At 42.1% G+C, this 13,496-nt stretch overlaps 1 protein-coding gene across 2 annotated transcripts in view; it reads right to left on the bottom strand.

Moving 5' to 3' along the window:
- The window catches only part of CPSF1 (cleavage and polyadenylation specific factor 1), a 324,374-nt gene extending 312,209 nt beyond the window's left edge, over positions 1-12,165 (bottom strand). The window contains exons 1-2 of one of the 2 annotated variants that reach the window (XM_086966520.1): positions 12,086-12,165; positions 296-491 (exon numbers count right to left, since the gene is read on the bottom strand). In XM_086966520.1, coding sequence (XP_086822646.1) covers positions 296-439 — 144 coding nt within the window. In that variant the 5' untranslated portion in view covers positions 440-491; positions 12,086-12,165. Of the gene's footprint in view, positions 1-295; positions 492-11,938 lie in introns of both variants that reach the window. The other variant, XM_086966519.1, reaches the window with a different exon arrangement.
- Positions 12,166-13,496: the final 1,331 nt, after the last annotated feature.

Genomic DNA, 13,496 nt, shown 5'->3' with positions numbered 1-13,496 from the left:
GCTCATATCAGCAGTGCAGGAGAACCTCCTCAGAGGGGAAAGAGCTGGGATTCCCCACAGCCTTTTTATACAAGCATCTCTGATGATATTGGTAGCCAATCGTGCATGGATCCCTCATCGTATACCCATCACCAACCACAGATCCACAGGCTATATGAGCTAAAAACCTCACCCCTTTGGGCCAGGACTATGGACTTCATATAGCTCCTACACCCCTTCCCCATCACAAGAAAATCTAGGTGCGCCTGAACTTCTTGGATAGGCAAAAGCCTCAGCAAAGAAAGAAAAATGATACCTCAACATCATGGTTCAGACGATACACATAGAGCTGGGAGGTTCCGGACACAACCAGGTTCCGCTCAGAGTTGTTGAAAAAGTTGCAGTATATGGAGAACTCTACCCCGGTGGGTGGGTGAGCCTGTCGGTAAACTGCATACATCTTGGGAGGTGGCTGTGCCAAGGAGCCCGAACCAGAGGGAAAGCCAGGTCACCTGGGAAATAAAACGACAAGTAGAATTCACATCAATGCAGGACATAAGTTGTCAAATTTGGATCGCCTCATGTTCTAGCTGGCCATCATGTGTGTACATACCAATGAGTATGCACCATTGTAGATACCAAATGTATTTCGCGTCAGCAGCACACTCATCTGTGGTATGGATTCCATTTTACGTATGCTCCAGCTGAGAACTCTACTGCTGTGTAAGCACATACATGCACAAGCATTCACACAGAAATATACCTCACCCTACACGTGAACACGATACATTAGATGGGCAATTATCACAACTGAAAAATCAACAACTAAGAAACAAGAACTCAGATGGAAATTTGCCCCTTTCTAAAAACTGGACTCCCTTGTATATCAGACGTACACACACCCAGTACAGAGCTGGACAACATTCTACATATTTACAGGCTGACAGTCTTGATTCCAAAGATATATTTACCACAACTAAGCATTCTAGTAGCTTGGAAACCATCTTTAAATGTACTATGAAAGTGAAGTCCAGGCATTTGGATGATGAAATAGAGGTACAGTTTGTATTCTTGAAATCATAATCATAAAACGCATAACAAAAAAGTAACCGTTTTTCAGCACGTTATCTGTGCCTTGAATCATCGCACTAGCAAAGAAGACTGGACTAGGGAAGATAAACGTTCATGAATACAAAGAGAAGGGAAGTGCTGTGTGCTGAAGAAGCTTGTCCAAAAGACTTGCACAATGCACTAAGGTCAAACTTTATTTTCGTATGGTGATCTGTTGGAACTTAATGGACTTAACACAAGAGGCAAGGGAATGTTTTACTGCAGAGCAATTGGTGGAAGGAAGGGAAATACCCATGACATTTAAAGGCCTATATTAATTCTACCCCTATTAGGGTAGATATGTTTGTTACAATTGACAGCACCAGATCAGAGCTTTTCGGTACACTCTGCTACAATAACCTAGGAGGTTCAGCCAGTAATGATGTAAGTTAAAATTGCAAGCGCTGGTATAAACTCATTTGAAGGTGGTAAGAGTACTGCAACAATGATTTGAAAGTCAGGTATGTGAGCAGAGCTCATGAAAGCAATTAGAACAGGCTCCTTCGGTAGTGACTTGAGAGTTCTTTCAAGGTTATTGTTCTCAGATTTCTGCATGATAAAGGAAGGCACTTGATGTTGGACTATGGGGTTCAAATTAAGGTACTTAGAATGTGTTTTTTACAGGATGTGTGAAACTGCCCTTCATGCTGCCTCAGTCTTCCAATCCTGTGAAGGCCCAAAAGGCAAGTAGGGGTCTCTGATGTCCATGCAAGACTCAATCACGAGGCTGTATGTCCACTTAAGAAGGGGTAAACATGTGAATGTTCCGAGTTGCAGGTAGATCACGTACCGTCCTGCGATACTCCAAATATAACTATGTTAGGTCAGCAGTTAAAAGGCCTAATAGATTCTATTAGGGGGTGGTGGTGGAATCTGGAGAGTAGCATATGTGAGGGCACGCATGGAGAAGGGGAAAACAGCAGCACAGACTAGTGATAACCTTGTTGAGCAGCTTACAACTTTAGGGGCAACATGCAATCAGGGATGAGGCCACAAAATGGGTATTCCCACCTCATGCACCCACTCTCTTGCCGGACTCAGTTGTGACATACTACTCAGATTTATCAGAAAGACCTAGTAGACATATCATGGACTGAAGATAAAAAGGCAAAGATTCCACTAACAATAAACAGCCAATATCAAAGATTAGCAGTGAAGTGTCCTGGTCAAGAAGTAACACTTTGGGCAAACTCCCTATTACACAACCGGTTTACAATTGTGGCTTGGGTTAACTAGGGTACTACCAACATTTGTCCAACCAACACCCTCCTCTTCCTTCTACCATAATAACACTCACGCACAACACATACACTGCATGGCGCCACACTTTTTAACTCTTGCAACAAACCAGTCTAAGACAATCACTCTTACCTCCACTTCATTCCCTCCTACACACAACATACCCGCTACTCAAACACATCACCACCCCCTCTACCTTAGACCCTCCTCTCACAAACAACACTAAACAAACAAATCCATTGCATGAAACAAATACACCAGCAGCCCTTTTCACTACTCATCAAAAACAAAACATATCACGCACACCAGCACAACAAGCTCTTCAAAGCTCAACACCTCATAATACTTACCATCACAAAATACAAACATACACCCGCCTTTCAAACCGCACAAAGGAACAAACTCCAATGCCAAGCATTCTCTCTTCCACCACACATAACACAGATACAGCAACTCTCTTCTAACCGCCTCTCATCCATTGGACAATTTAGAACCTTACTACATGACCCACACGCTGCACCACCACCCTTGACTCAAACACCTTCTGACCTAAACACATGCAAACAATATAAGCAACATGCCACACCTCACAACTTAACTTCCCCATGTCTACGGCACAACAATGTTACACTACGAAAACGACACAGCACACCAACTCACTCTCAAACACCATCTCCACTACATGCAGACCTGTCAAAATGGCTTCTTAGCAGGCTGGATGAGGTACATGATGCAGAACAGCTACACGGCTGCTATCCTAAGACAGCTAATGCCAGAACTAAAAACACACCTGCTACAAACACACACAATACTGATCACTCTTCTACAAAACACAGTCTCACTACCACCAAAGGCCATTCTCTAAACTGTCTACTAATAATCGCATGATCCCTCTCTAAAAACAAACAACCCATCTATGACCTTCTCACAGATACAAAACCAGACATACTATTCATAACTGAATCATGGATGGGAGACAATATAGCTCCAGTGCTGCATGAAACCGTTCCTCTAGGCTTTCAAACGATCACCCCAAATCGTATAGGCAAAAAAGGAGGTGGTCTAGCTGTTGTGTTTAGGCAAACATTACATATCACTAAAGTTGACAACATCTCCATACTGGATCGCGTCCTACTGTCAAAACAAACAAAACTAATGTCATCCATACCCCACCTTTCTCGTTCAAACCATTCTCAACAAAAGCATGGATCCCTCAAGGCTCTATCACCTCGCCCATGCTTTTCAACATCTTCATGAAGTCATTGCCGGAACTGATCAATCAATATCACCTCACGTGCTATAACTTTGCAGATTACAAGCAAATACTCTTTCAACTGGAATGCCCCAAAGACATTAGAAAATCCCCAATTTTCAGTTGCCTCAGAGCCGTGGATCAGTGGATGACCAGGAGCCATTCAAATTGAATGCTTCCTAAATGGAAATACTCACGTGTGGCGATTGGAAACATTATGACCCGCTTGCCGCCTGGCTTGATGAACTGGAATCACCCCCTAAAGTAGCGAAGGAAGTAAGAAACCTCGGAATGACCCTGGACTCAAAGCTGTCGATGAATGCCCAAGTGGACATACTAGCAAGATCAAGCTTTGTCACTATAAAAACGCTGCGAATAATTTTCTCTCATTTGGGATTTTCAAACAAAGTTCAAGCTACCAACTCCCTTGTTCTGTCCAAACTCGATTACACCAATAGCCTCTACCACGGATCACTTTTAATGACTATGAAAAGACTACAATGGATTCAGAACTCGGCTGCCAGACTACTCTTGCATATCAAACCGCGAGACCACATGTCACCTGCCTTGAATGCCCTGCATTGGTTACTAGTTGCCAGAAGATCCACGTTCAAGCTACTGCGTATCACCCACAAAGCAATACATGGAATGGGATAGCTCTTCATCAGGAATAAAATCACCAAGCACATTCCACAAAGGAACCTCAGCTCTAAAGGGGCCTCTTGCCTCAAAATTTCCAATACACTACCCTAATTCTCATCCAATACTTCTCTCAGTATATTTGCAAGCCCAACTTTATGACTCATCTCAAACTTCTTTCTATTACTCTTTCCAATGCACTACACTCTCTCTCACCCTACGCAAATATCAATATATCTCCTACATCCACTTTCTACTTTATCCTAATCCCCATACCAATAATATGATCCCCAAAATAACCCTTTCTAGACTCTCTTTTACTCTACACCACCTTGCATCATCTGACACCTTTTACTATACTGATCCCCCAAAACAAACCTTTTTAAACTCTTACCTCTGACCCTTCCCCTCCAAAAACCCTTTTTACTCATCTGACTGCTATGACCTAAAAAAAAAAAAAAATAACAAAAAAGACTCCTTCACTCTTCTATCCCTCCGCTATCCTTTTCCATTAAAATACCAGACTAACATGTTCACTTCTCAAATTCCATATTCCACTATACTAATTCACCACTAATCCTTTATGGGTTCCAGAGTAGCGTGCTACTCGCCAATAAACCATTTCAACACCCCATCAGGGTTACAAGCGCTATACAAATGCAAAACCTTTTCCCATTTTCTACCCCTCTCCAACCCTTCTCAAACAAAATTAACTGACTAAAATATCCACAGTTCAAATTAATTTCATGTTTCACCATACTAATTCAACACTAATCCTTATGAGTTCCAGAGTAGCGTGCTGGTCGCCAAAAAAGCGCTTCAAAACCCCATCAGGGGTAGCAAGCGCTATATAAATACAAACCTCTTACCCTCTTCTATCCAGTCACCTACCCTTCTCTATCCAAATAACTGAATAACATATTCACCACTCAAACTACTTCATATTTTACTATACTAATTTTCAACACTAATCCTTTATGGGTTCCGGAGTAGCGTGCTACGCGCCAGAAAAGCGCTTCAACACCCATCAGGGGTAAGAGGTGCTATATGAATGCAAACCTTCCTTCCCCTTCTATCCCTCCGCTATCCTTCTCATTCCAAATAACTGACTAATATCCACCACTCAAATTACTTTCATATTTCACCATACTAATTCACCACTAATCCATTATGGGTTTCCGGAGTAGGGTGCTTCAACACCCCATCAGGGGTAATAGGCGCTATATAAGTACAAACCTTTTTTCCTCTTCTATCCTACTGCTATCCTTCCGAATCCAAATAACTGACTAAACTATCCACCACTTAAAATGTACTTGCATGTTTCACTATACTAATTCAACACTAATCCTCTATGGGTCCCGGAGTAGCGTGCTACTCGCCAAAAAAGCGATTTGATGCTTTGTCAGGGGTAGTAACCGCTATACAAATGCAATTACAATACAACTCTTGTGTCCGCTCAATCTGGTACAGCATCTGGAACAAACATTGGCAATCACTCACAGAACCCTCTGCCTTTGTAGCACACTTAGCGCTTTGTGGCAGATATATAATAGCATCCCTATCTCGAGACCCAAGATCCCGACCCCCACGCACTATAGCTTTAGGTTGTACCTTTCTGTAATAACATAATTTTCTCAACATAATCTCTATAAGTTACACATTCTTAATGTTTTATTTCGACACCAGAATGTAAATTTTAGACATTGCTCATCACAAAAACAAAGCGTTATTCATAAAATTATAATCACATTTCATTTCACACGTTTTATACATAAAGAAATTAATTTCCACAATTTCTTCTGTGATTCCTTTTAGATGCTCAATGCATTTTGGATCATACTAGACCCTTCATCGGGAGCCTGTTTCATCTAAAAAACAACAATGCAACACAATCATCAGCAACCTCCCCATGCTGAAGAATTCAAAACAGTATTTACAATGATTATAAATCTGAATGCTATTTACTGTGTCTATAGTTCCATATTGTGGGTGTTATGAAAAAGCCCTTTTCCACACCATAGTGCACAAAACAAAATAAAACAAGCATTTGCAATGCAATAGGTCTCGCATTAGGAAAGTTTGAGCTATTAGTATTGTAAATGACAAATTTTTTATTTATGTGTTGGTTTTTGAGAATAGCGAAATGAATAGCTTTGTCATTTATAATGCCAATAGTTTTAACTTTCTCAAATGTGACATCTTTAGCATTTGTAATGTGAGTAGGGGTGTGCGAAACTTGTGTAATTTCCATTTGTGTACTGTCACGAAATGGAGATCTGGTATATAGAGCTAAATTTTTATGCAGAATGCACCTCTGGGTGGTGTTTTTCGCACAAAAAAGTAAACGGCAACAAATATAAATGTACAAACAACAGCACTACACGTTCGGGTAGTTCGAGTGGCTCCCGTGATCACATGATAAGATTGCCACCCGAATAGCATTTAATTAAGCAATCAGTCATAAAGCTTAATTTTTGAAATCTTATCACACGAAGGATGACGCCAAGTTCCAGAAATTACGCTTACGTAACAAAAACAAAAATCACACAGGTCCAATTAAAATGATTGAAACAACACATTGAACTACCAGGTTGATATATAAGCACGACATAGTACTGAGAACCTTTCCAAATGTAACACATTATTAACAAAGCCTCAATTGTCAATGCATTTCAAATGTTTGCCGTATGGGCCCGGTGTATGACGTCAAAGAGGAGGTCCGAACCTCCATTCCCGAAGGAGTGCTTTTGTGCTTTGATTGCAGGCCGGCGTCAGCCCAAACCCATAAACGGAAGGACGTTCATTGATTCCGCAGCAAGTGTAGACACTCACCGAACTTGTAGCGTGACCTAAACGGTGGTAGGACCGACTAGAGGAGAGATAGCCAAAAAACGGTCTGGTCTGCGCTCGCGGCGACAGGCTGATCCGTACGCGCAAGAGGAGGGCTTTACGACGGCGCTAATAGGGGAAGCCAGGGCGCCCGGGACTCAACAGACTGTAGAGAAACAGAGGGGGACGGCAGGCGGCGTAGAAGGTGGAGCGCTCGTGACGTGAAACTACCCGCGTGGCTCGCGGCGGCTGATCGTGCTACAGAAGTTGCAGTGGGCAGAACATATCAGGACAATCCTTTCAGAGAGCCTTCCAACTACAGCTGGGGAGCGCGCGCACATGTTCCAGGCAGCGACTGAGGCTGGCGCGCACCGCCTCCCTGTGCCATGTCGTGCGCCGCGGGTCTCGTCCCCTTTTCCTCTTCCCAGTGTGTGCACCGCGGGGGCCTGTTTCCTATGCTGGGGGCCTGCAACCGCCGCTCCCTGCGATGTTGGCGGAGGCTGGCGTAAGTACCGATTGTATGGCAGATCTCCCGATGCATGGGGCATGGGTGTGTCTGTGTGTCTGTGCGTGCGGGGGGGGGGGGGAGCGGCGGCGTGTGTATGCATGCGTGTCTGTATGTGTGTGTGTGGTGGGGGGCGGCAGCGTGTGGACGTGTGCCTGTGTGGTCTGTGTGCAGGGGTGTGGAGGATGGCTGTGTGCGCACCGGAATGTGAGGTCAAATCTGCGCTCGTGCCACTCTCGTGTCCACATTCCCAAATACGGGCAACATTAGGTCTCGAGCAGACACTGCTCGACCTAAAAATCATGCTATTGCTTACTTGGTCCTCACTTCAAAAGCTTTCTGTTTATTCTGGAAAAAGACCAAAGCATGTCAGCACCTGCTTTTCTATACTTAACAGTGACCTTTCGGATGCTCCAAATAACCAACTCTAGTCTTACCGATTCGAAACAATGCCCTCTGTTACCCGGTGTATTCCAAAACGCCGGTCTCCCCCAGAGGTCTGATCAAACTAACAGGAACACCTGCATGAAACACAAACGTGCCAAAACTTAAATCTCCAGTAAATCACTGCACCACAAGTTAGTCTTTACTCTCCCTTCGGAAGTGTACTTACAAAAGAAGTTCCTCGCTGCTATGATCAAATCCTCGCCACCATGCTCGCTATTACAGTTTTCACAGACGATTCCGAATCGCGACTCATATGCACCATGAAAACAAACGGCGGACTAACAACGGCCGCCATGTTGGAATAATAAAATCGATCTCGGAAGAGGAATAAACACTAAATCCTTACTTGTAGTCAACTAAGCCACATATTTACACTCAAAGCTATACAAGGCCCAGATCATCCTTACTAAAACTAAAAAAACAACAATGGTATTACAACTCACTCCAAACTGCTAATTCGACCTAAATGTGAGCGCCATATTGGAAGTAGTCAAACGAGGTGGTTAATATCACGGGGTCCTTACTCTCTAAAAATAAATAATGAAAATGAAACTTTGAAATGAAAATAAAGGAGTGGAATATTGTGTGGAAAAGGTCATACATTCTAGTAAAAAGATGAACACAATGTTAGGAACTTGCTGTCATTAGACAAATATGATGGTCAACATTCAGTGATCAAAGCATGTGCACGTATCCAACAGTTACCACATTACAGTCTCCTCCTGACTGTGGAGGGATGTACCGCTACCTGCTTGAACTCTCAATAAATACGGTTTTAAAAAAAAAACAGTTACCACATTGCCTCAATTACAGAAAACATGCAAAATCTATTCTTTAATTTAACCCTTTCGGATCCTGAGTGCCCAATTTTTTTATCCAGAATATTTCTCTCTGGAGGAGGGATCGAGTTCGATCCGTGGCCTCAGAATGAGAAACTTGTTCAAGAACGGAAAATTGTATCTGAGATATGGTGTGTCTTTCTTGAATCCAATGAGATGCTAGACTACTCTTCATGTTTTTGTTCCTAATAGTACTTTTATGTTCAGAAATTTGCACTTTGAGTTTTCTTTCTGTTTTGCCTACGTATAATTTCCCGCAGGGACATTTGATGTAATAAATCAAGTTACTGGAGTTACAATTAGTGTTATGATATAATTTAATCTCTTTGCCAGATAAGGGATGATGTAGGCTTCCTCCTACGATGACGTTATTACAATGTACACAATTGGTACATTTCCTCATTCCTCTGTGTGATGTAGGATCTGTTTTTCTGGAAGGAGATTTCAAAATTTCTTTTAAGTTTTTTGACCTCGTGAAGGCAAATAGTGGTCTTACGCTGAACAATCCTTGGAAATCATTATTTATTTTTAGAGAGTAAGGACCCTGTGATATTAACCATCTCGTTTGACTACTTCCAATATGGCGCTCACATTTAGGTCGGTTTAGCAGCTTGGAGTGAGTTGTAATACCATTGTTGTTTTTTTAGTTTTAGTAAGGATGATCTGGGCCTCGTATATCTTTGAGTGTAAATATGTGGCTTAGTTGACTACAAGTGAGGATTTAGTGTTTATTCATCTTCCGAGATCGATTTTATTATTCCAACATGGCGGCCGTTGTTAGTACGCCGTTTGTTTTTATGGTGCATATGAGTCGCGATTCTGAATTGTCTGTGAAAACTGTAATAGCGAGCATGGTGGCGAGAATTTGATCACAGCAGCGAGGAACTTCTTTTGTAAGTACACTGCCGAAGGGAGAGTAAAGACTAACTTGTGGTGCGGTGATTTACTGGAGATTTAGGTTTTGGCACTTTGTGTTTCATGCAGGTGTTCCTATTAGTTTGATCAGACCTCCGGGGGAGACCGGTGTTTTGGAATACACCGGGTGACAGAGGGCATTGATTTGAATCGGTAAGACTAGAGTTGGTTATTTGGAGCATCCGAAAGGTCACTGTTAAGTATAGAAAAGCAGGTGCTGACATGCTTTGGTCTTTTTCCAGAACAAACAGAAAGCTTTTGAAGTGAGGACCAAGTAAGCATTAACATGATTTTTTTATTTTGTTTTGAGCACTATGGTATGGAAAAGGGCTTTTTCATAACACCCACAATATGGAACTATCGACACAGTAAATAGCATTCAGATTTATAATCATTGTAAATACTGTTTTGAGTTCTTCAGCATGGGGAGGTTGCTGATGATTGTGTTGCATTGTTGTTTTTTAGATGAAACTGGCTACCGATGAAGGGTCTAGTATGACCCGAAATGCATTGAGCATCTAAAAGGAATCACAGCAGAAATTGTGGAAATTAATTTCTTTATGTATAAAACGTGTGAAATGAAATGCGATTATAATTTTATGAATAACGCTTTCTTTTCGTGATGAGCAATGTCTAAAATTTACATTCTGGTGTCGAAATAAAACATTAAGAATGTGCAACTTATAGAGATTATGTTGAGAAAATTATGTTATTACAGAAAGGTACAACCTAAAGCTATAGTGCGTGGGGTTCGGGATCTTGGGTCTCGAGATAGGGAGGTTCATAGTAAGGCACGGGTAAGACAACCGCGCTACCCCTGCAGCACGCTGATAGAATCAGATTGATTAAACAAAAAGTTTAAACAAATACTCAGAAAAATAGGAAGAAAGGAGTGCATCTCCGTCAAAGTTTCAAGATATATAATAGCAACCAATAGCATGCACTCAGACAAGTATTCAACACGAAGTATGCACAGATTCAGTAACTCCAAAGTCAAAAAGCAGATGCTGTATTCCTAAACCTTTGTTCATTCTTTATTCAGTATTCTAGTCAATAATTATTCGACCAGCTAGACAGCCAACATGTTTCATTCAAAGCATGAAACTTCTTCATGGCTGTGAAGAACATGTGTATATGATAATTATGTGTACTAAACAGCATAAATTGTGGTAGTAAAACCATACCCACGACTATACTTACTAAAAAACTCAAATTCTTCATACAAATAAAAACATAATCATGGTACATCAGCTATAAGTTAGGTAGGAGTTCATTTTTTTACTTTTAACTTCTAAAACAAATGGGATAAAAGGGATGTTGTACATATACATGCATCTCCTAACACATCTACAGGAGGAAAAATGAATAATTCTTAATTTCACAGTAACTTATATGATCTTTATTTATCCTATAATGCACATGTTGATGTCATAATAGACACTAGAATTGGTTGGCGACATCGCTAATAAGCATAAGGTTAGCAGATTGGAAGGAGAGAGGCCTCTTATCTGATACGAAACATAGACATTGCATATCTCAAGTCACCAAATAAATAAATAAATATCATCGTTGCATTTGCAGCTTTCCCACAATTCACAAAAAAAGTTTTGTTCCCAGCAGGGAGACCTAAGACTTAAGGAATTACTCCTCCCACCGAATACCCATCTTTGTATGTGGACAAGGTTTTTAGTTAAACACTTTATTCGCCTTTATATGGAACAGTAAGGATTAACTGAACACAGCATCTGCATGAGGCTTATAAGGAGGGATGTAGTACTTCCTACTGTAGGACACTGTGTCAGGCTCCAGGTTGCCCCCTCTAATACCAACTCTTTACATAGGTTAGTATGAGAGGGAGCATACCTAGGGTGCATCGACTGCAGGATGGATGGACCACATCTGTGCCTAGGGCCATTACACAGAAGATGACGTTATAGTTATCTGGAAAGGGACAGTTAACGAACAGTTTCATGAATCTCTGAAACAAACCCCCTTCAGTGTGTCATTAACGATGCAACCTCCCAATGAAATATTGAATTTTTAAATGTATTCCATTGATGTTCGCCCAGCAACATACCGGTGACCGTGTGTGTCCTGAAATAAATAGGAAGCACTCTGCACAATGACAAGCCAGAAGCTTTGCAAGACAACATGCTTCACATTTATGAGAGATGCCAACTCTACCTCGAAAGCAACTCAGTTTCAGGAGAGAAGAGACTGCGCTCCAGCTTCAACTCGGATTTGACATAGCTCGGGTTTTATCCCAGCCTACTTTTACCGCTCCATAAACATCTATAACCCCGCCAACCAACAAACCCCATCCACACGCACCTCTCGACAGGCACTCCTCAAGGCGACTACGAGGGACCCTTTAGCCCCGCCACTTCCGGACTACCTGCCTCACTTTCAATGGCGGTGCGTTTCTAGCCTCACTCTGAGGTCTCTTCCCTGCCTCACTTCTAATGGCGGTGTGTTCCTAGCCTCGCTCTGAGGTTTCTTCGTTGCACTAACGGAATTGGAGCGGGACTGGGCCTAGTAACCCGAGAGGTTACTTAGGTCTCCTTTTACCAGGGGTCGGACCCCGAAAAATATGGATACCTATGAGAGGTCTAGTTACTGTCATGGCCCGAATATCTAGTAAACACGGAAATAGGACTTCTGCATTACTCATCGTATCAGACTCTCGGTGGAGTGGCCATCTTGGATTGGGACACAGTGCTGGAAGACACGAGCGATAGAAACCCACCCGTCTTGTAGAATTGCCTTTGTATAGGCTGCATTTGAGTCTGTCGCTTAATCGGTTCAGGAGCGTGATGTCCCAATGTAGTTTTGCCGTTTATTTATTAAAACGTGTAACGTTCGTATTATCCATCATCTACCGCTACCCTCTTTAAAGATGTGCACCGCTGAGTTATATACGCTTTAGTTTTACATGTGCATGTGACAAGGGTTGTTGCAACGTCACACCGCAAAGGAGGTGACACGCGAGGTCAAGGTTTTCTCCATGGTAATGCAAAAGAAATAATGAAAGCGCCCGTGCATGGTATGCACATGGTATGCACATGGCATCCCGTGAACCAGGCGCCATGGCGAACAAGCATTTGCAATACAATAGGTCTCGCATTTGCAAGAGTTTGAGCTATTGGCATTGTAAATTATAATGCCTTTTATTTATCTGTTTTAAATCCAACACATAAATAAAAGGCATTGCCATTTACTATGCCAATAGCTCGGTGTATGTGTTATAGGCATTCTGGTATTCGTAGTCCTGTTAAAAAAGCAGCTGCACATCAGAATTCAAACAAATAAATAAAAAGGTATTGATAGAGGGGCGTAAACATGGACTTTGGAAAACTTGAGAGTCGTTTCTGGTCCGGCAGAAATTACGACGTTGTGTCTAAATGCACTGATGACAAGGCGAACAGAGGCCTTACAAGTTGCTGTTATACTTTGCTAAGAGCTCCCAGGTACTGGTGGATGAACATTGGGCAGCCTTATAACAGCACTGAAAGTACCTGTACAAAGACTTCAGTAGTCCTAGAGGCGACTCGTAGCCAACGCCTGGTCATTTAGCTAATAACAAGAAGCATGCTGGGAGTTGTATGCTCATACCTGTCATGGAAAAAGTGAAACTACAAATTCACTTATAGTTGCTGGTGATGGGTGTAAAGACAGGGCATGAAAAAAGTCGCGCTCACGACAGCTAAGAGAAACAGAATACCTAACATAAGACAACAAACAG

This window comes from Lissotriton vulgaris, chromosome 4_1, assembly GCF_964263255.1.
Source record: "Lissotriton vulgaris chromosome 4_1, aLisVul1.2, whole genome shotgun sequence".
NCBI lineage: Eukaryota > Metazoa > Chordata > Amphibia > Caudata > Salamandridae > Lissotriton > Lissotriton vulgaris.
This window is presented reverse-complemented; position numbering and strand designations above follow the sequence as displayed.